A 23,399-nucleotide genomic window follows, 5' to 3' on the forward strand; every position below is an offset into this window, starting at 1 on the left:
TGTCAAAGAAAAGGCCAAAGAATCCACCAGGAAATAAATCAAACATTCCTATATTATTATTAATAATACAGTTTGTTGCCAGGTTTAACAAATGACTCAATTTAAAACAGAATTATGGTAAAAGAAATTTTTTAGTCCTTTTCGTTTTCCTTTGTTATGATAACTCTGTTTCCCTCTTGAGTTATTTATAATTTCTCAACCCTTAAGGAGTTCTCCATTCATTTTCCTACTTTATTTTCCTATTCTATCTTCCCCTGTTTTCTTTGACTTCACTTCTTACTCACTAGTCCAGTAGAACTTCATTGGAGTTCGTATGTTAAAGCTATAAAACTAATAGAAGCAGTTTGACATTATATAGTGTATCAATGTGGTTACCAACCACAGTGAGTTAAGTAATGGATATTTTTAAATTGAGCCTAGCTGCAGTTTTAGAGATTATTTACACAGTTTCAAAGGAGCTTTTTTAATTGCGTGAAATTTCAAAGAGCAGGGATGGACAGAACCCCGGATAGTACTACAATAGTAATGAGCCAGTGGCATGTGGGAAATCTTTCTCAATCAGTGTTTTAGAGTCAAGTTGGCTTGTCTGGATCTTCCCCATTCTTCAATCTGAGTCATTTTCTTTCCCAAAGGAATGAAAGATTTTAATGGCATCTTTATACTATAGTTGCTCTTACTAAGCCCAACACTGAGGACTGAACAGTAAGGGAAACTGCCAGTCTATGGGATTCTTTCCTTGGAATGTTTTGTTCTGGCTGTTTGTGACCAAAAACTGGAAGAGAACCCAAAGAAGGACTCAAGTGACCATCAGTGTGTAAAAGAGCTAGTATGGAGATGGAAAAACTCATGATGAGAAAAGAAAAGAATATTGTGTTTTAGCTTTCTGAGAACAGATGAAAGCAATATCAAATTTTGACAACACAAAACCAAAGCTCATGGTTTTTTATAATAGATTTCTGGAAAATATTTATTGAATTAAATTTTAGGTAAACTCAAGTGCAGACCGTAAGCACCCAAAACATAAAGATTGTGTCTTGTTGGATGCCTGATGCAATACCTAGAAAATAAGGAAGAGCAAATTCTGGGTAATTCTTTCCTTCTTCGGGGAGACAACTAGTGCCAAGCCACACTGGTGTTTAGTTATTTGAGGAACTGTTTCATAGATGTAGAAATATATCACACATTGATCTTAAGTGCTGTCTTGGCTTCTATACCCCATTTTCCTGGAGGTACAGGGAAGAGGGAAACGCCAAAGTCAACTTCAGATTTGACTCCAGCTTTTTTCTTACTTCCTTCTTAGTTTATCTAACCATGCTTATTCTGGAAACAAAAGACCCATTTCCAGTCTGGAGAGGTTGATAACTGGCTTATGATCTCCTGACATAATATTGTATGGCCAAGGGAAGCAGAAAAGAGAACTGGTGGAGGTCATCCAGAGCATTCTACTGAGCAGTCCCAGGGAACTGTACAGCATAGCTTACAATACTTTATTCAGCCCCTTTTTGCCTCTGGGTTCTTCCACACCAATTGCTCATTTTTGTGTTTATTTCATCTCCAGCTTTTGTTCAAAAGCAATTATGACTGACTATTTAAAGGAAAGTCTGTGTGTGACATGGCGTGGTTTTTTTTAAGGACACTTATTTTAACGAGGTCATCTTTTCTTGACAGTCCAGGGAACTCATTCACAGCATAAACTCATTCAGGAGTTGTCAAATCCAAGCTTACCATTAGTTTAATAAACATGAGTCAGGTGGCAGTCAGTGCCGATCACTTTCATTGGAGACCACAGCACACATTTTATTTCTTAGTATTTCATTCCCAGTATACACCTTAATCCATCACTTTCCTACTTTACGGAACCTAAGCTTTTTAAAAGAACATATAGTTACATTTAGTTGTACATTTTAGAACCAATTCCTTAATATTGTTAAAAGTAGAAAGTAAGTTTTGGTGCTTGAAAGGTCAACATTTGCCTATGAAGTAAAGAGATGTTCGTGGAACACCTCTTATAGGATAAGGATAGAAGTTACAGATCTATTTAGCTGTGACTGTAATTCCAGCTCTATATTCTTTTTTTTTTTTTTTAAGATTTCGTTTATTCATGAGAGTCACAGAGAGAAGCAGAGACATAGGCAGAGAGAGAAGCAGACTCCCTGTAGGGGAGCCCGGTGCAGGACTCGATTCTAGGACCCCAGGGTCACAACTGATCCAAAGGCAGGCACTCAACCAATGAGCCACCCAGATGCCCCTCCAGCTATATATTCTATAGAGAAAAAGACGTATCAAGCCATTGAGTGCTGTCTGTATTTTTCCTCACAGCACTGTATGAATTTTTTTTGAATTTTTTTAATATAGAGAAAAGTTGAAAGCATTTTACATTAAAAACCATAGGTGTACTGTTTATATTCTACCATTAACATCATATCACATATTTTTTTTATAAATTTATTTTTTATTGGTGTTCAATTTGCCAACATACAGAATAACACCCAGTGCTCATCCCGTCAAGTGCCCCTATTTTTTTAACATTTTATTACACCTTGCTTTATCATGTATCTGTCTTTCCATTGAGCCATGTTATTTTTGATGCATTTCAAAGTAGGTTTATAAATGCATTTTCTTTTGTTAAAAACACCCTTAGAGAAAAATATGTAAATCAGCAAAAAGAGAAACAAACCCACAAAAAATATTTGACTTTAACCTAGTTTTCCAAATCGATGACTCAAGATATAATATTCCAGGTTCTGATGTTTTGGTGCTTTTCTTTCTTCTCCTTTTAGCTCATCTGTAAAATGTTCTGGGCAACACTTGCTAACCTGGGGGTTTCCTGTAGTGCCCAAGGCTGTTAAACCACATGTATTGTTTGTGTGTTTATGGCAAACACTTCCTGTGGCTGTTCTAAAATACCCCTCCCCGCCAAGTCCAGCTTTCTTGAGTTACAGGAAGGCAAGATTTTTCAATGAGCCATGTCACTTCCTACATGAATATCCCTCCAGTCTGTTTAAAGGGACCAGAAAGGTTTATGTCCTGCTTTATAATTGGCCCTCTACTAAGCAAACGAATAAAGGAAACATTAAAAAAAAAAAAAATTCAGTGAATTTTTTAAACTAAGTTAAGATTTAACCTGGATTCTTTGTTAGAGATTCTACAAGTATTTAAAGAAATGCAGAATAACAAGTCATGTTGACTTCTCTCCACTTCTCACCTTTTTGAACTTCTTTAAAAGCACAATTTCAAATATGGAAATACATAAGAAGTCAGCTTCTGATGTTAAAAAAGAATTCCCAAGTTGTAAAATCCTGTTTATTTTACTTCCTCATTTGCAGTTGGCCTTGCTTTTTTTGAAGAGGTAATGTGCTGTCACCTAGGTGTACATGGTACTTAATAAAATGAAATTATCAGGGCACCTGGGTGGCCGAGTGGTTGAGCATCTACCTTTGGCTCAGGTCGTGATCCCAGGGTCCTGGAATCGAATCCTGCATCAGGCTTCCCCTCAGGGAGCCTGCTTTATCCTCTGCCTGTGTCTCTGCCTCTCTCTCCCTGTGTCCTTCATGAAAAAATAAATAGGGGAATCCCTGGGTGGTTCAGCAGTTTAGCATCTGCCTTCGGCCCAGGGCGTGATCCTGGAGACCAGGTATCAAGTCCCACATCAGGCTTCCTGCGTGGAGCCTGCTTCTCCCTCTGCCTGTCTCTCTCTCTCTCTCTCTCTCTCTCTCTGTGTGTGTGTGTGTCTCATGAATAAATAAATAAAATCTTTAAAAAAAAAAGAAAAGAAAAAATAAAATCTTTTTAAAAAGTTAAAGCATTTGCTGGCTTTGAGTCATATTTGATATTCACTTTTCTTTCAGAAAAGTACCTTTAAAAATATGACATAATCACTGTTGAGGAGGAATTGACTAAAATGCTTTGAGGATTATATTTTCCTTTTTATTAGTAATATCATCATAGGCTGACCTTGTAAAGCCTTAGTTTGAATCACATGAACCACAAGTTTGGCTCTCATCTCTTATGTATAATTTATAACCTACACGCCTTATCCAAGTCATATAAAGTAAATATTTGACCCTAAGGATGTATTTTAAGAATACCAAAGGATATATATTTTGTGAAGCAATTAGAAAAACTTACTATGTTTTCATAGGAATAAACCTGAATCATAACAAAATTTGTTTGACACGCAGGCACTTACTGAAACGTACTAACTGGTTGTTTCTTATCTTGCAGGGTGATTTCAGTTTATGCTTACTCTTTGTCTAAATAGCCAGACAGATCATCCTCTTTCTTATGAATTAAAATTAATGTCTTGGAAGAGTGTTGAAACTTTTCCTTATCCAGATAAGTAAAAGTAATAGAGAATTTAGCATGTTTAGCTAACAAATACAGTTGGTACAAATATTGAATATTGATACTTCATTTGTGATGAAAACAACCTTAGTGCTAAGAAGTCTATTTGAATTTTAAAAATAAATTTATCTTTTCATAGAAGAGACTTTCCTTTTTTCAACCTTTCGGTTGAGCCTTTGTATCATGTGATGTTCCTTCAATAGACTTCATAACAACATCTTCTAAAAGGTAACCTTTTGTAAGCATTGGTGTCCAAGAAGTAAAATCTTTGCGGACTTATTAAACAGATAATGAGCTCCTGGAAGCAACAGAGAGAAGTTCATGAAATAAGCAACCATTAAAGCCTGAAGGGGTGTTCATTTCTTTAACATTTCTGGTCATTTTTCTCTTAATCCCATCCATTGGACAGCATTCATTAAACTGTACCATTTGGTGAAGTACTAGAGAAACAGAAGACTTTGGAAAGTCAAAGTCACAAGAAAATAAATCATCTCCAACAACCATACACCATAATAACCCCATTCAGAACATTCTGGTTTGAAAGCAGAGTCCAAAGAAATGACTGCATTTTGCTTCTGTGGAAACCAAAGCAGACAAATCAAGTATTTTGGTTGGATTTGAATGGAAATCAACTCAGACATGCATCAGATGGTTCTAATTTGCTCTTTTGATATGTCTCAGATTTTCATGTGAAGGCTAGATTCAGAAGTAAATTTTTATCTGAATTCTGATAAATTGCACTTATAAGCCCAAAAGATGTTCAGCAATGAAAGGTTTTCACCAGAGTGTAGGCAGTCCTCTAAGTTTTTTTCAGAATAGTGTATGAAGTCAGGACACTAAAAAGTTTACAATTTGTAAAGAAACCAATCCTATAAAGGAGAAAAAGTAATAAATTAATGCTCAATCTTTCTGTAAAATCTTTTGAACACTTTTTAAAGATGTTGGAGTATTTGATCACTGTCTAAGTCAAATGATTGTGGCCCAATATGCTTTTCTGATTGTAAAATCATTTATAGTAACTACCTCTTCATACCTTTCCTCTCCCACCCCCATTAATAAACAGAAAAGAATGAAGAAGAAGAACAAGAAGCAAAAATGGAACTTAAGCGCAGACTCAGCAGAAAGGTAATAAAACTGTTAATGAGCATGTGTGTTTTGAGATCTCTACCTTTTTAAGTTCAAATCAGCTCTCTACCTTTAAATCTGACGTTGAGGAATAATTATTCCTATTAGTCTACTAACCAGTCATAGACATGAAAATCAATGTAATGCATATAATATGAATTATGTTTATATTTACAGTTGCATGCTATGCTAATTTTGAAAAGTTAACAATCGGAAATTTTAAATTATATTTACTACTTATGAAAATAACATAAAATCTACGTGAAAAATTTTTTAAATGCAGAAAGGAGCAGAAAAGAAAATCACACAAATGGCTTTTCTTCAGAGATAACCATTACTGACATTTCAATATATAGTTTGCAGAAATGCTCACATTTTCTGTGCAGTCTTAGAAATATTAAATAAATATGAAATTGAAGATCTGCCACTATTCCATATGAGCTGGGTAATTTTTAAGTGAACTTGATCACCCAACCTGCCTGCTGCAGTGCTATATCCACATTGACAAGTGGCTTACTTCCAAGACTCAGACCATCATTTCCACACATTCGTCAAAATATAAATCTGTTACCAGGTCCATCACTATTTTCTGTGTTGAAATAACAATAGTCTTTGGGAAAATTAAGCACTATGAGAGTTTACATTTCATTATATTTAATGATAAGTCTTTATTCAGTAATTCTTCAGATCTATCTTCACACCTAGATGAGGCAGGATGAGTAAAATATGACATCTGCGGTGAAGTATGTGACCTGACCCACATTTATCTGGGCTGGCTGGGGGAGTCCACAGCAAAAGCATTCTAAGGCAGGTGGAAGAAACTCTCCATTCCCATGGAGAAGTTGGAGACTGTGTTTTGAGAGTTTTGGGTTTTGATTTTTAGGGAAAAAGATCCTTCATTCATCTCCCTCTTTTTTTTTTTTCCAAAGATCCTAACTGTCAAGTTAGGATCAAGCTGAAAAAGATTTTGTAAAGTAAATTGCTAGAGAGGGTTCCCCTAACATTCGGTGGCTATTAAGTTACTAGCTACAGATAAGCAATAGCCCCTCCTCAATGTTCCAGGCTCAACCCTGCCATACGTAATAATATTTTCTCCATCCAGTTGGGCCCCTCCAGGAGGCAACAGAGCCTACCCTGATCCCTGACCCCTGATTCCCACTTGCCTCCACTCTACAGAGCTCTCTGCCATAGATGCGGAACATTCCATAGCACTAGTAGTGCAGTCCTAAAGGGCAAGACTGGGTGAAGAATTTTTGACCCATATGGTCTTTGGTCACTTGCCTTTTGGGCACTCCCCAGAGGCAATGGTTTCTCTACCTCCTTAGCCCCACCTGCCCCAGAGAGGCAGTAAGAAGCTAGCAATAGAGATTGGACAACAACTAAAAGTAGAAGAGAATCACTTAGATCGTTCTTCCCTTAGCCCATTGCCTTCCAGGGCTCTATGAAGTTAGAAGGAGCCATAGTTGCCATACCCCAGCTCAAGTGAACTCAATGTGTAGACCCAGGCCTTGTAAGAGTCCTTGACAGACTTGAATGTTAGAGTATTGACCTAGTTCAGCTTCTGATTTTACTCAAGAGGAGACTGAGGCTCAGGGAAGAGGATCTATATATATATATATATATATATATATATATATATATATATATCCCCAAAACATCATTTTTGTGTGTCATAGTGCTTCTTTTAAAAAAATAAATTGAATTTGTGCAAATGAGGAACCGCTCCAAAGAGGACTAGTTAGTGGATGATCTGGCTATATGTACATAGATGGATAGAAAAGGAAATGGACTCCATGGGTAAAGCAGAGACCTGAACCTGTGATATCCCCAAAATGAGAGAGGCCACAAAAGCATGAACCTCAGGAGCAGAGAGTAGATGATGCCTGTCAGCCAGGGGCCAGGACTCTTTAGTCTCTCAGAACCATGTTTCTTAATCTCGGGCTTGGCAAAGGAGAGCAAATACACAGGGCCGAGTGGATTAAATATAACTATAAATTTGAATTTGACAAAGACCATAAGAGGAATCCAAGTTATTAGCAGTGTCTTAATCGTCTCAGCCTATTTTAAGCCATTGTGGCCCACTGAATGAACTCCTCCATGCCCCTGTGAATTTCTGCAGAACAGCTTTTGCAGCTAGGGTAATGTCAAATCTGGGCATTGGTTCCCTAGTCTCTCACAGAAGAAGGAGGGTATAGGCACACCCTTCACTGGACCGTTTCTTGGTCATAACTTCATGCATTTCTGAAAAGAGGTTTAATACAATAGGAATGGATCTCTCATTTCTAGAAGTTAACAGTGCTTTTGTCTGGACGATTCAGTCCCCAAACCAGCCATCCTATATCTGGATTGCTATTGTGTCTGTGTTGCTTCATGCTGCTTGTGTCAGGGATGACAGGTGCCTTTATGACAATGCCAGGCAAGTGGGGGGAAACAGCATAACGCAGATGGCTGCCAAAGCCTGTGACCTATCTAACAATGATGATTTTTATAGTCTCAGAATTAGGGCACGCTGCTTTCTGGTTCTCATTAGAAACTCCCAAGATGCTACTGACTTCTTTTTTTCCTTTTGGATATCTGCAACTGACCTTATTTAACCATAACTTTGAAGTTTTCTATAGAAACCTTGCCACCGTGAGGCTGTCATTGGTTTCCTGAACTTGTCCTTTTCTCCCTGTCCCCCTGCAGCTAAGCCTGAGACCCACAGTGGCAGAGCTACAGGCTCGAAGGATCCTGCGGTTTAATGAGTATGTGGAAGTCACCGATTCTCCCGACTACGATCGCCGAGCAGATAAGCCCTGGGCCAGGTTAACACCTGCAGACAAGGCAAGGACCCTCGTGGTTTTAGCCATGATTTTATTTATTGGTTTTTTTTTTTAAGATTTTTTAATTCATTTATTCATGAGACACACACACACAGAGAGAGAGAGAGATTGACAGGAGACAGGCAGAGGGAGAAGCAGGCTCCCCTCAGGGAGCCCGATGCAGGACTTGATCCTGGGACCCCAGGATCCCAACCTGAGCCAAAGGCAGATCTCAACCACTGAGCCACTCAGGCATCCCTTATTTGTTTATGATTGTAGTGTCTTCTTGAAGCTTCAGTATCCACTACCCCCTCCTCCAACACACAGGCACACTCAGTCATCCTAGGAGGCTAGATATAACCAGAGAGCTTAACAATCTTCTGCCTTTGGTTACTTAAGCTACTTACATGATATATTTAGTAATATCAATGAGGTTCTTTCAGCTAAGTCTCAGAAAAATCAGTTCTTAGTTACATGTAACCTGTCTGCATTCATACCTGGATGGAAGGTGGGCTAATCCCACAGCCATGGTTTATCCTTACCCTTAGAAAATGTAATTTATACAAGTTATCATTTTAAACAGATACGTAAAAGAGTGCCTGGCTGGCTGAGTTGGTAGAGCATGTGACTCTTGATCACAGGATTATGAGTTCAAGCCCCATGTTGGGCCTGGAGCCTGTTTAAAATAAAAAAAATTTTTAAATAATAAGATAAAATAAGGGGATATGTTAACAGTGAAAAAGATATTTATCTATATCAAGGCCAGCACACTTTTTCTATAAACGACCAGAGAAAATATCTTAGGCTTTGTGGGCTATCTATGCAGTCTTTGTTGCAACAGCTCAGCTCAGCTCAACTTCATGCCACATCCATTCTTAATGCTAGAGCTAGCTATTTAATTATATGCTGTGCTTTTTAGTAGGAGGTTTCACACTGTAAAGCACAAATTGGAGATATAGATCAGAAATCATTTGTTCAGGGGTGCCTGGATGGCTCAGTCAGTTAAGATCTGACTCTTGCGGGAAATATCAGAGAGGGAGACAGAACATGAGAGACTCCTAACTCTGGGAAACGAACAAGGGGTGGTGGAAAGGGGGGTGGGCGGGGGGTGGGGGTGACTGGGTGACGGGCACTGAGCGGGGGCAGTTGATGGGATGAGCACTGGGTGTTATGCTATATGTTGGCAAATTGAACTCCAATAAAAAAAAAATAAGATTTGGAAAAAAAAAGAACTGACTTGATTTTAGCTCAGGTTGTAATCTTGGGGTTGTGAGATCGAGCCTTGTGTCTGGCTCTATGCTCAGTAGGGAGTTTACTTGAGATTCTCTCTCCCTCTTCCTCTGCCCCTCCCTCTGCTCTCTCACTCTCTCTCTCTCCCCATCTCCCTATCTCTCAAATGGAAAAATTATTAAAAAAAAAAAAAAGAAAAAAATCATTTCCTCATAAGAAGAAATGAAAGCTAGAGAGGAAAAAAATCACAAAGGAAGGATGTTTGGAATGAGAATAGAGGGAAGGAGGCTGGGAATAGCACCCGAGGGACCCAACGTTGACAAAAGGTGGTAGAACATGGAAGAGAAATGTCTGTGAGGTGGGGAAGGAGAATAAGATGTAGCCCAACAGCCTAGGAAAGAGAAGAAGGTCAGGTCACAAGTGGTTAAGTCACATGGCAAAAGGAGGCATTTTAGTAGTCTGGTGGGTGGAAGTTTGACTAGTGGAGACAAGGAGAATAAAATACAACCTCAACAGTCTTGGCTGTGATGGACAAGTGAGGGGTCATGATTATGGAGGCTGTAAGCTTCTATATATAAAAGAAGTACTGAGCCATCTTTTATCCCACAAAGAAGGAACTAAAAGAAAGGGAACAGTTGACTATATATTAGAAAAGGTTGGTAAGTGATACAGTAGGGCATAATCAATGGAGCAGCAGGAAAACATGTGTATGTAGAAAAGTGAGGAAGAGACCCTAGAGGCTGGGATGGAGAGCACAGACTGAGGAATGTGCCCTGATGCAGGAGACTTCTGCAAGGCAGGTAAAATCACTCAGGTTGAGGGCAGCCTCCGAGGGATGAAGAATATCGATACTCAGGTCATGTGTCAAGCTCACCGCCAGTCAGTACCTTGTTTCCTGAAGGAAATGTCAAGTTTATGAGTTACCAGGAATTGCGTAAACTACTTAGTGTGGTTTGTTGCCCTCACCCCTCTAGCTCCTTATGTAAAGTCCAGCCCCATGCTGTTTCCTAGGTGACCAAGAAGAGTGCCTGGCCTTTAGAGCCTTGTGTTCTACTCAGAGGGTATACTCATGGACACAAGTGCAGTGAGTGACAGAGTTCATGGAGCATGAGGGAGCTTGAGGGGGAAGGTGGGGGAATTTGGGGGCAAGCCCTCCCAGCCTTGAGGTGACCCTTGAAGGTATCTCGTGAAGCACGGTGTGGACAGAGGGAGCTGCTGTTTGCCTGCTGCCCACCCCTCACGTCCAGGTGTCCAACAAGTTGTGGGGTGTGAAAAACATGTCTCCCTTGGGAGCCCGCTCGGACAGATGTGAAGCACAGGTAACACCACTGAGTATCTTTTATCCTGATCACAGCCCTCAACCAGCAGCCCTCTGCTCTTCCCTTTTGTGCTCCCACTTAATTCTGAGTGGTTTCCACTGCTTTATCTGCCTTCCTTCTTGCACTTTCTCCTCACCGTTCAGCAGCAATAGACTTCACTTATGTCCTCATGTGGTGTCTGATGCCCACAAAGAAACAGGAGGCTTTAGGTTAGATGCAGTCTTTAGTGTTAACAATGGATAACATCTCTTTCTCTGGTGCCTGGGTGGCTCAGTTGGTTAAGTGTCTGCCTTCAGCTCAGATCATGATCCCAGCCTGGAATTGAGCCCCACATCGGGGTCCCCACTTGGTAGGAGGCCTAGTTCTCCTTCTCGCTCCCCCTGCTTGTGTTCTCTCTCTCTCCCTTTCTCTCTCTCTCTCTCGCAAATAAATAAATAAAATCTTTTAAAAAATGGATAACATTTCTTTCTCAACCCTATCTCAGGTCTTAAACATTCTTCTGGCATTTTAATTTTTAGTTGTGAATTATATCACATGACAGAGAATGTATGAAACAAATGTACCATTTAAATGATAAAAAGAAGACAGCCTGGGATGCCTGGGTGGCTCAGTGGTTAAGCATCTGCCTTCAGCTCAGGGTGTGATCCTGGAGTTCTGGGATCAAGTCTCACATCAGGCTTCCCGCATGGAGCCTGTTTCTCCCTCTGCCTGTGTCTCTGCCTCTCTCAGTGTCTCTCATGAATAAATAAATAAAATCCTTAAAAAAAAAAAAAGACACACACACCCCCCCCCTCAATTGCTTTTCCCTTTCTTCCATAAGGAATAACCACCACAACTTTTGTGTTAATCATTCCCTTTCTTTTTAGGAGTTTAACCACCTTATGTATGCCCCTAAACAATTCATATGTGTTTCTTGATTTTGCCAGTTCTGGAGTCTAAGTGATTAAAAGAGTACAGCCATCCATACTTCTGAGTGTTGCATCATTCAACCAACAAAAAAATCTGAGTTGATGCACTAGGCGATAGTTCTTCTTTTTCACTGGAGTATAATACTTCTTTAAATGTATAAGTCACAAAGTAATTGTCTATTCAATTGTTAATTATTTAGTTGGTTTCCAGATTTTAAATGTATAGGCTATATTCTATGAAGATTCCTGTATCATCTTCAAGTTCACCGACCCAAGACTTTTTCTAGCATATATTCCTTGTGATGGAATTGCTGGGTCCTAGAATGTAGGGATGTTCAGCTAAATTAGGCAGTGTCAACAGCTTTCGAAAATGATGGCTCTGGTTTACCCTTACACAGCGAAGGTTAAAAGTTCTCATAGTCTCATATTCTTGCCAACATATGATGGTCAGTCTTTTTGTTTTGTTTGTTTTTATTGTTTTTTACTTGACAACCTAGTGGTTATGAAATAACATCTCATTGTACTTATACTTTGGCTCTAAGTATTTATTAATGAGATTGAGCATATTTTCATACCTCTTGGGCATTCAGGTTCCACTTCTGTGCTTGTCTTTTGTCTATTTTCTTTTGCATTGTCAATTTCTTGTTGATTCATAGCTCTTTATATATTCCGGTTATATATATTGCAAATATATATATATATATCCCAGTTTATGACATTTCATCCTCTTTATGATTATCTTTTGACACAAAGAGATTTATTAAATTTAATGCAGTGCATTTATCTACCTTTTCTTTATGGCTTGTGATTTTGTTTCTTTTAAAAAATTCTTCCATACCAAAACCACTAAGGTGTTCTGCTATACTGTTTTCTGAAACATTTATAGTTTTGCTTTTCACATTTAAGTTGTTAATTTACCTAGAATTGATGTTTTTAGAAAATATAAGATATGCCTTGAACTCTGTGGATCATCTCTAATATGGTTTCTGGTTGCTATTTGCTCTCTAATCTTCTTTTGCCTAATTTTCTTGGCTTTATTTGGCCATTCTTTTCTAACTTAAGGTGGGCTCTCTAAACCATTATCCTTCTGGAGCACCTGGGTGGCTCAGTCAGTTGAGCATCTGACTAGGGTTCAGGATCCTGGGATCGAGTCCCGTGTCAGGCTCCCCCCTCAGCAGGAAGTCAGCTTCTCCCTCTCCCTCTGCCCTTCCCCCCCCCCCAGCTCTTGCCCCCCACTCGTGCTCACTTGCTCTCTCTCTCTCAAATGAATAAATAAAATCTTTAAAAAGAAATAAATCATTAACCTTCTTCCTTTCTTTTTTTCTGATACAACCACTGAAGGCTATAATTGATTCTGATGTCAGTTTTTTTCCAACCTTAGCTGTATGTTACTGTCATGGGGCCAGATGGGAGCCCCTTGAGAATGGTGATGCCTATGGGGACCTGGGTGGCTCAGTGATTGAGCATCTGCCTTCAGTTCTGGGTGGGGCGTGATCCTGGGGTCTTGGGATCCAGTTCCCACTTCATGCTTCCCGCAGGTTGCCCACTTCTCCCTCTGCCTATGTCTCTGCCTCTCTCTCTGTGTCTCTCATGAATAAATAAATAAAATCTTTAAATTAATTTAATTAAATTTTTTTTTTTTAAATGATAATGCCTGGGTCTGGGTCCCACCCCTAAAGATCCTGATTTACTTGGACTGTGGTATGGCTTTAAATATTGGGATTTTAAAAGTATGTGGTCAGTAATGATAAAAGTTACGTATATTCTTAAAAACAGCATATGTTCTATAGTTCTGGGATATGTTTTAAAAATGTCTGAAACTTAAGCTTGTGAGTCTCATTCAGAGTTTTTTATCCTTCCCTTTTTTTAATTTAATTTAATTTAATTTAATTTAATTTTATTTTATTTTATTATTTTAATCTTATTTTTTGTCCACTTGGTCCCATACCAAGAAAACAATATGGGGGGGTGTTGGGTTTTGGTTGTTTTTTTTTTAAGATTTTATTTATTTATTTGAGAGAGAGTGTGAAAGAGAGAGAGAGAGAACACACAAGCAGGGGGGAGAGTCAGAGGGAGAGGGAGAAGCAGGCTCCTTGCTGAGCAGGGAGCCCGACCTGGGGCTCCATCTCAGGACCCTGGAACCATGACCTGAGCTGAAGGCAGACACTTAACTAACTGAGCCACCCAGGTGTCCCAAGAGAGGAATATGTTACCTCTCTCACTACATATATGGATCTTTCCTTCTCTCTAAAATTCCATTTTGCTTCCTATATTCTGTGGTTGTGTCAATAGATGTATCTAAGTTTAGAATAATTACATTCTCCTGATGAAGCCTTTATTATGAGACTCTGTTCAAGAAATGCTTTCTGTAATAAAAACTGTTTTATCAAATATTATTTTAATATAAAGGTGAGTTATTTTAGACCACCTTAGTGCTATGAATTCAGGCTATAAATCCAAGTGAGGGCAACTTATAGATTTATATTCTCAGGATTGATTTCTTCCGCCTTACCTGGTAAGCACCAGTATGATATTTTGTGTACTGTCCTTTGGGGATCAGACATTCTAGGCACCCTTCACTGAGGCTATGCTATAAGGGCCCCTCTCTACAGCAAAAGGATCATTTATTAGACTTTCTATCTAGGGCAGGTTTCATCCCTGGTCTTCAGTATCTCACCAACTTATGAAAATGACCTCCTGCAGTCACCACATTTAACATAGCAAATGTCCTCAAGGTCAAAACCAATTTCAGTACTCTGCTTACTTCATTTCTCTGGGCTTCGTCTTCATTTATTCTTTTCCCTCAAAGTATTTTTTGCTTTCTTACTGGCTAATCAGTACATTTAGAATAATTTTAAAATGTTATATATAGCATTTTAGTTGTTTTTCAATAGAAGGGCTAGTCAAGGCACCTGATGTGTTTGTTTTGTAAGGAATAGTGTAGGGGAGCCTGACTGGCTCAGTTGGAACTGCCTTGAGGCAACTCCTGATCTCAGGGTCATGAGCTCAAGCCCCATGGTTGTAGAGATTATCTTTAAAAATAAACTTTAAAAAAAATCTAAAAAAAAAAAAAAAAGAAATGGTGTAGACCATTGTACAAGTTTTCTTCCATTCTCCTCCCCTAGCTGTGGGCTTTTGGTTACTCACCTCTCATTTAGTGATTCCTTATTGACCTTGTTCTTGTTCCAGTCACCATTTCTGTACAGTGAACTTCTCAAAACTCAGTGGCTGAGAACGACAACTATTTTATTCAATCTTATAGATTTTTGTGGGTTAGAGATTTAGTCAGGACTCAGCTGGGCAATTCTGCTTTTCATGAGGTTGGCTCTGGTCACTCGGTGTTACTCTGGTTGCTCTGGAGGGTTCCAGATGCTTCTTTACATGTCTGGTGTCAGAGAGGATGGCTCAGAAGCTGGGCTCGGTTGAGGCTGTCCAACAAAGCACCTACATTTGGCCTTTTCAGCATTGTGGCCTCAGAGTGGTCAGACTTCTTAAATGGTAGCTGGTTTTCCCCAGAGCAAGTGTCCTAGGAGAACAAGGTGAAAGCTGTATGGCCTTATCTAACCCCACTTTAGAAGACACCCAGCCTTACTCCACCACATTCTGTTAGTTACAAGTAGGCCATAATAAGATCAGCCTTGCTTCAGGGTGAGGGGAATTAGCTCTGCCTCTCAATGGGGGATTGGCAAGGTCATATTGCAGATGAACGTGTGAGCTGGAGGTGTGACACCGCCATCTTTTATAAATATAATTGCCACATCCACCATTCCCAGCTAGCTTGATATTCAAATGCTTAACTTCACAAAGACAAGTAGGGGGTGACCAGGAAAATGAGTAAAGATCACAGCAGGTGTAAAGTATGCAAGCAGTTGGAGTCTCAATGATTAAATTTTCCATATCCTAGAAATAGTTTCTAATTCATATCTGTTGTTGAAAGGTTAAACTCATTCGTCTCCAGTTATAATGGAGACGATTTTTCTTTTTAACTTTGTGCTGAAACAAAAATAGATTTTTGTGCTGGACTTCTAAGCTGCAGAGGAAGATGTATTTGGTCAGTTTTTCTATTGCAGGCTGAGCGTCTGTTCACGAGTACTTTAAAGACACATGACTGGCATCTCCCCTGCAGAGCAAACCTTGAGCCCCAGAGCACAGTCAGAGAACCCCTCCCTCCTCACATACGAGGCTGATTTTTTACCCTGTGACATTGTTGCTCCTATTTCTCCTTACACTGTGAAAATCTAAAGGGCAGCATTTTTAGAACTGGATTTATATTGTAAATATTTTTTCTCAGCAAAAATAATAATTTCTTTTAGAATAAAAAATATTTAGAATCATTTCTTTTAGACTAAAACAGTGTTAAAAATGAGAATAATTCTTTTAGATAAAAAAATGTCTTTTTAAAGATAGAAGGTAGAAAAAATGCAACAATTTAAAATGTCAGTAATGTAATTACATTATGCATACATAAGTGATTCATGTTTGTTGGCAAAAATTGGAATATTCAAAAATATAAAAAGAAATAACAATTATAATGTACATCAAGGCATATTATTTTCTACCTAACACTGAAAAAAAATAAAGTTATTTGTTTTCTCTAGATGTTAGGAATATAATGAAATGTTAGTTATTGCCCAGATATACTAAAACTATTAATGGTCTTAATGTATTTTTTATTTTAGAATGAAAATAATACATGCTAATCATCATTATTATAACAAATATTACTGGATTTCTGTTGCTTTTTACTGTAAAACACTTCCTAAAGCATAATGATCAGGTTAAAGATAGTGTATTTTATTCAATGAGTATATATTTTATTCTGTAAGTAATATATTTTATACCAATTAGGTATAAAAATCTATAACTTATCTTTCATGTTTTACTTTTTATTACTTTTGAACTGTATATCCCATTTAGAGGGAAAAAAAAACTGTTGGAACGTAGTATTTCTACCTCTGCTCTCAAAATAAACACTCAACTTCCTGCCTCCCAAAGGATCTATCCCTTCTCTCTCTTAGTACTATGTCTTAGCCCCACTAAGGTATTACTTTGCATTATTAAAAAATCTTTGAAGTTCAAGTATAAAGAGAAGGGATCAGGAAGCAGTCAATAAACAATCAATGCCCTTTCTATGAAAACACTGTAGACAATCTCATATATATGCTAGTCTTATTAAATTGCTCAAATTGGGAAAGAGAAGTGGTGGGAGAAATGCCTTATTAATTGTGAATTTTTTTGTCCCCTCCCTTATTAATTGTAAATTTGATTGAGCTTAATTCACCTTTAAGATACCATTTTTAATTTTAGAATTCTTGTATTTGAGTAGAACACTAGAAACATACACACATACAGTAAGAGATAGTGTCTATCAGTATCTGTGCTCAAGTAGATAGATGACCCCTAAGATGGCAGGACAGACAGAGCCAGAGAAGGCCACCTTCCTGGGTAAGTTATGGGAGCTCCATCCATGGTAGAGATGGGAGGGCAGGTTTTGGAGCTGGGCCCTTAAGGGTTTGTTTTCTGATTTGCCCACTTGGAAGATGTTTGATTTTTGCCAAGTCATTTGACTTTGGTTTCCTCACTAGTAGAGCCACTTATATCCATCTTGGGAATTAGGTAGTATATCCATAAAATTCCAGCTCATCAATAAGTAGTAGTGCTTACCAGTGTTACATTCAGGGTAGGCTTGATAACCTAAGCTTTGTTCCCCATTGGTGACGTTTTCACTGTGCACTGAAGGCTCAGTTTACAATCTAGTCTAAAATTATCTAGTGAAAGAGAATTGAAAATTCAGTTGATAGATGGGTTTGTCCAAGAAGTTATTCAGTAATTATTTATTAAAACCTTATAATATATTAATAACTGTCTTAGATACTGAGTACATAAAGATGAACATACTACCCTTCCAGGAATGCACTGTCTAAACAGGTCACAGGAAAGACTGAGATTTTAATACTATGCACAAATATTCTTGGCCTGTTCCTGGTTGTCCTGCAGCAAAGAAGAGTACACTTACCTACACATGGCATTGAGCTTGATAAGTAGTCAAGAAATTGCCACCTTGTTCCATATCAGATTTTTATCAAAGAAAGAAGCAAAAAAAATATCAAATGATGGGATCTCTAGTTAATCCTGGTCTCACAAGTTAACTCATGTTATTTGAGAAGGCAGCAGGGTCCATTTTTCAACAAATCACCTGTTGCTTCTGGCCAGGTGGCCCTTGAGCTGACTGGAAGAGATTAAAGAGAGCTTCTAACACTAGTTATCACTAGTCAATTTTAGACTTAGTTTCAGTCATTTTTCTTTCCTTTTTCCTCTCTGTAATTCTCATGGTATCAAAAAAATACAGTGTATTTGGTCTCAGGGGTGTTGTTTTGTTTCAATCTTAGAAATACCTGGTTTCTAGGGTGCCTGGGTGGCTCAGTCACTTAAGCATGCAACTCTTTTTGGCTCAGGTCATGATCTCAGGGCCATGAGATGAAGCCCTGCGTTGGGCTCCACATCCGGGAGGGAGTCTGCTTGAGATTCTCCATCACCCTCTGCCCCTCCCCCACTCTTGCATACAGGCTCTGGCTCTCTCTCTAAAATAAGTAAGTAACTCTTAAAAAAAAAAAATACCTGGTTTTTGCTCAGTGACTTACAGTGTTGGCCCAGTTAAGCACTGTTCAGGCTCCATTCTCACTAAAGCAGCCTAGCTGTTTCTATCCTGTATCTTTCTACAGAATCAGTCCCATTTACATTTATGGGAAGAGTCCTTATGCCTAAACTCTAGTCTTATTTGCATAGAAGGGAATTAAGGTTATAGTATCTATATTTTCTGAACATAAAGGGTCTTTAATTACTCCTTTCCTCTCATAACCCTGTCAGGAAACCTGCTCTTTAAATAGTAAGAGGAAGCAACTCTTGGAATAAAATTGTGGTAGTTCTGAAGCGAATTTTTTAAAGGAGTATTGCATTTCTTTAATTGCGTATAGTCACATCTTGCTGATGTATATTTTCAAACTACCAGTCCCTATAATTTCACATTGCATTCATTGCCTAAAACTGACTCATTATTCCTAATTACAAACCAGCATACACAGCATGGAGATCTGAGGCAATTATCTGGATGACCTAGGTCCTGAAGCTCATTTCAATGGAAAGACTGTGGGACTTGAAGTATGAAGGCCTATGTATGAGCCCCATCTTTGTCCCTTAGCGCCCATTTGATTTCTAGCAAGTCAATCAGTCTCTCAGAGCCTGATTTTATTATTTGTAAGATGATATGGTGTTCAGGTTATCAACTCCTTAGTGACTCAACCATCTTCTTTTGCTCGACACTTCTGAGTTGGCTCCTTCATTCTCACATCTGTGCCTGTTGCTCCTTGGCCTCTCTCTCCAACCCCATGGCATCTCATCCTCCCAGGCCTCTTTCTGTACCTTGGCTTTCTCACAATGTGGTTTCCTGAGGGTAGTCACATTTTTTACACAGCAGCTAACTTCCAAGAAGAGGAAACAAAAGATGCAGGCTACTTAAGGCCTAAATCCCAGACTGGCACACCCTCACCTCTACTGTGTTCTGTTGTTTAAAATGGTGGGAAAATTCATCCAGATTCAAGGCTGGAGAGTTAGACTCCACTTCTTGATGATAGAATTATAGTCACATTGCAGATGAGCATGTGAGATATGCCCAAAATTCTTGAACTGACTTTCTCAAGAAAAATACTTATATATACAGTCATAAATGAATTGTAGATGTTACTAATGTAAGGGATGTGTAGCACACAATTTACAATTAAAAGTAAACTATAGGGTACTCTTTTTTGTAGATTCTATATCTCAATTGATTCTAAACAAATGCTTTCATTGACTTTTGCCAGACTCTTAGATTGGTAGCCAACCTACTACTGAGAATAAGGACTTTGCCTTATTTGTCTTTGAATCTCCTTTAGTGACATTTTCTTCTTGCACATAGTAGACTCTTTAAATAACAATGAAAGAATTGTTAATCACAATCTTAAACTAAAATTTAATTCATCTTGGGGCACCTGAGTGGCTCAGTCAGCTAAGCATCTGCCTTCGGCTCAGGTCATGATCCCAGAGGCCCGGGATCAAGCCCTGCATTGGCCTCCCTGCTCATTTGGGAGTTTTCTCACTCTCCCTCTGCCGCTCCCTCTTCTTGTGCTCTCTCTCTCTCTTTCTCTCTCTTGTGTGCACTTCGTGTCAAATAAATAAAAACTTTTTCAAAAAACACAATAAAATTTAATTATCTTTCAGAGGTTTCATAGTAACAACATTCTATTAAATACTTACAGTGTACAAAGCTCTTTCATATATGCTCTTAATTAAACCTTATAATACTGTGAGGAATTCTCATCCCTGTTTTCCAGAGGGGAAAGCAGGTTTTGGAGCAAAATAATTCACAGAGGGTCACATTGCTATTGAAGGCATAGATAGGACAACAACACATGACTTCTGACACCAAGAGTACTTTCTACTTCCTCTATTGAAATCTTAAATTCAGAGGAGAAATTTAAAGTGAACATGGAAATAGAATTCTCTGCCACTACCCATATTAAAATAACTTCTTTTCAAGTAAGTCTTTCTGATAGATGTTAACTGGCATTAGTATAGGGTGGGTTCATGGTTTCAGCTCCTAGTTTAGGTATCAGTATTTACAATGAGTATGACAAAGTATCCTCACTGTTGATCTCCCTTGTGAGACAAAATGGATGGTCTTAACCACAAGGGACTCAGGCCCACAAGTATCTCTCTGCTTGCTTTGTCTCTTTCAGAACTCAGTAGCAAGAATTATTGCCATAGTTCCCAGCCACAGGTTCCCCATAGAAACTGCAGTGGCTGAGGAATACATGTAAGGAGATGAGACGATCTGTGACTGCAGGATTTAAATAGAACACTAACAAGCATGTTGGGGGAAAGCTTGTATATTGCAGAGTGACAGTCAGTGATGGGAGGAGGCCAGAGAGGGGCCTCAGAGGCTCAGGGCTTCCCTCTATCTTTTCCCTTTTTCTAAAATTCGTTGTTTTCCAACCACAAACTAGGTTTTCATATCTCTCAGTGAAGTCATTCTCTGTGGTTTGCAGTATTCTCTGTTTGGACTGCAGAGTCTGTTTCTCATAGAGGTTAGGTTATGGGGATGTTTTTATTAATATTTTTTCTTTACATGACAGATAAATTATTTGTAGAGAAATCAGGAAATAAAGAAAAATACAACGTAGAAACCAAAAACCATCCATGATCCAGGCACTATTATTAATAGATAACTGATGCTAACATTTTGATGATTCTCTCAGCTTTTCAGCTTGAAGGATGTAAGCATCTCTTCAAATCCTGACATCTACATGACATGGGTTATGTGTCTGTTAAGTGGTGATAGTAATCACATCCAATTATACATTTTCTTTGAGTGTCTTTAAGTGTTGTGCTGAAATTTTTCATTCTGATTGACTGAACTTTCAATATGCAAGAATAAATAGCAACTGCTTTTTCAGTAGGTCTATGGCAGCTAGTCAAAGCCAAGTGGCTGTGAGTGGTATGAAATGCAGAAGTTTCATAGGAAAATGACATTGTTTCTCAGAAAATCTTATGGTTTTCTATCCTTGTGGCCACTGAAGGTGGGGGATATATGTGACTCAGACCAGACCCCAGGATGAGTTTAGCAAAGGCCTTCTTCATCTCCTCCTTGTCAATGACACTTGAAGGAAATCTGCCCTGGTTTTAGTTTGGCTATAGCAGGATATTGTCTTACCTTTACCTAGTAGAAATGAGGATCTTTTTTTGCAAGACACTTCTTAAAAGAATGTCTGCTTTGTTAATGCGTATATGCTGGGGATTTATGTGACCTAAGTAACAGTTCTGTTTATCTATTTTTTTTTCCTATTTAGGCAGCAATAAGGAAAGAACTAAATGAATTTAAAAGCACAGAAATGGAAGTTCACGAAGAGAGTCGACAGTTTACAAGGTAGGTGAGCAAAATGCAGTTCAGCATATTTTATGTTCTGTGTGTTTTACCACAGTTAACTTCTTTTTAAATACAGATGAACATAACACCATCTAATGAACATTTCTAAAATTAAGTCTTTTTTTTTTCTTTCACAGAAGTCTGAATCATTCCAAAGGGCTATGTGCTGGTTTCTTTCTTAGTCTTATTTTCTGGGCCAGGAGACAAGCCTTAGAATCATTTATTCTGTTCTTAAAGAGACTCAGTTCAAGTTTTATGCCCAGAACAGATGAGAGAGCCACTATGGGCACCTGTGTGTCTGTTTTGGACCCACAGTAACATAACTTAGAGTAGATAGAAACTCCGTTTTCAAAAGACCTAAATTAGACTAGGAATCTAATTTTTACTGCTGCTGCAGAAGATTACAATCATCCTACCCTTTCTTCTCCCAGTACCCTTTGGTTTCAGTTTATTCCTCTGCGAAAACCAGAAGGGACCTGAGTAATCATACAGTCTGACCGCCCGCACCGGTCCCCCCCGCCCCCAGCCCACCTTCACAGGTGTTCTGTTTATTTCTCTCTAACGTGTATGTGCTTTGCTTTCCTATAACATGTATATTCCAAAAAAAATTTGCATGTCAATTAAATCTTTAAGAATTGAATTGTTAGAATACATAACAGACAGATGATTACTTGAAGAAGATCACAGTAGGTCTTTTTGGAAAGCAAATACTGATTCCCTAGGCTCAAAACAGCCTGTGCAAGACAGGCGTACATTATAGTGCCACTCTATCCACAGTGATTCCTGTTGGTAGTGGTATTCCATGCTGAGAGCATGTCCCATTAAAAAAAATAATAATAATGGTATAGCTTCATAATTTAATAGCAAACCCCTTCCCTGAAGTTGGTAGGGGCCTCCTTGCTCCAATGCTATTACTCCTATGATAATGTCTGGTATGCAGAAGAAACTCCCCTTTCTTTTAGGGGAGTTCTATTTGTTTTTGTTCCTCCTATATCATGTTTTTTAATAAATGCATCCAGGGCTGTTAGCCATCTGAATTTATAGGATTTTTCTCTATTTGAGGGCTGCATCCTATCCCAATCAACTCTTAGACCAGTGACATACCCATATCAAGCCAGACCTATTGTCTCTGCCTTTTCTCCCTTCCACTTGTGTGGGGTCAGTGAAAGTTCATACTGATATTTGACTCCTGTGGTCATACTACTCCAGTAAAGTTGATCATAATAAGGTGGCTGAATATTTATGGTGACATCGAGTTGGCTGGGACCTCCCGGTAACTGAAAAGATAGCATGCGCACGTGTTTGTGCTTTTGAGTCCTGACCCCTGAGATATAGTGACTGCACTCAACATACTCTATGTCATTCAGAATAGTTTGACTTCTGCATAGTTTTCCTAGAAATCATAGTATCTTATTACCTCATTTTCATTTGATATAATTATATGAAGAATAAACTAAAATAGAAAATAATCAAATTTTTAAAATGCATTTCTCTGGAAGTTCTCAGTTTTATGAAAAAATATACATTTACACTGAAAGAGGTTCTTTCTCTTCTGTTGTATGCTATGAACAGGTAAAAAAAATATAGTTACAAGGAGAATAAAGGTCATCATTGCATCTATATTTGTTATGGGCACGAATGATATATTCTAATAAAGCTTCAAACAGTATAAAAATCCTTCAAATAAAAATGAAAACACTCTTCACTCCCT

At 38.5% G+C, this 23,399-nt stretch overlaps 1 protein-coding gene across 3 annotated transcripts in view; it reads left to right on the top strand.

Annotated features, from left to right (window-relative positions):
* Positions 1-23,399, top strand: part of PHACTR2 (phosphatase and actin regulator 2) — a 189,245-nt gene that overhangs the window by 150,072 nt on the left and 15,774 nt on the right. For all 3 annotated transcript variants that reach the window (XM_038526225.1, XM_038526224.1, XM_038526226.1), the window contains 3 exons: positions 5,408-5,469; positions 8,155-8,292; positions 21,612-21,688. In XM_038526225.1, the coding sequence (XP_038382153.1) occupies positions 5,408-5,469; positions 8,155-8,292; positions 21,612-21,688 (277 nt within the window). The remainder of the gene's footprint in view (positions 1-5,407; positions 5,470-8,154; positions 8,293-21,611; positions 21,689-23,399) is intronic.

The sequence above is a fragment of the Canis lupus genome, chromosome 1, assembly GCF_011100685.1.
Source record: "Canis lupus familiaris isolate Mischka breed German Shepherd chromosome 1, alternate assembly UU_Cfam_GSD_1.0, whole genome shotgun sequence".
NCBI lineage: Eukaryota > Metazoa > Chordata > Mammalia > Carnivora > Canidae > Canis > Canis lupus.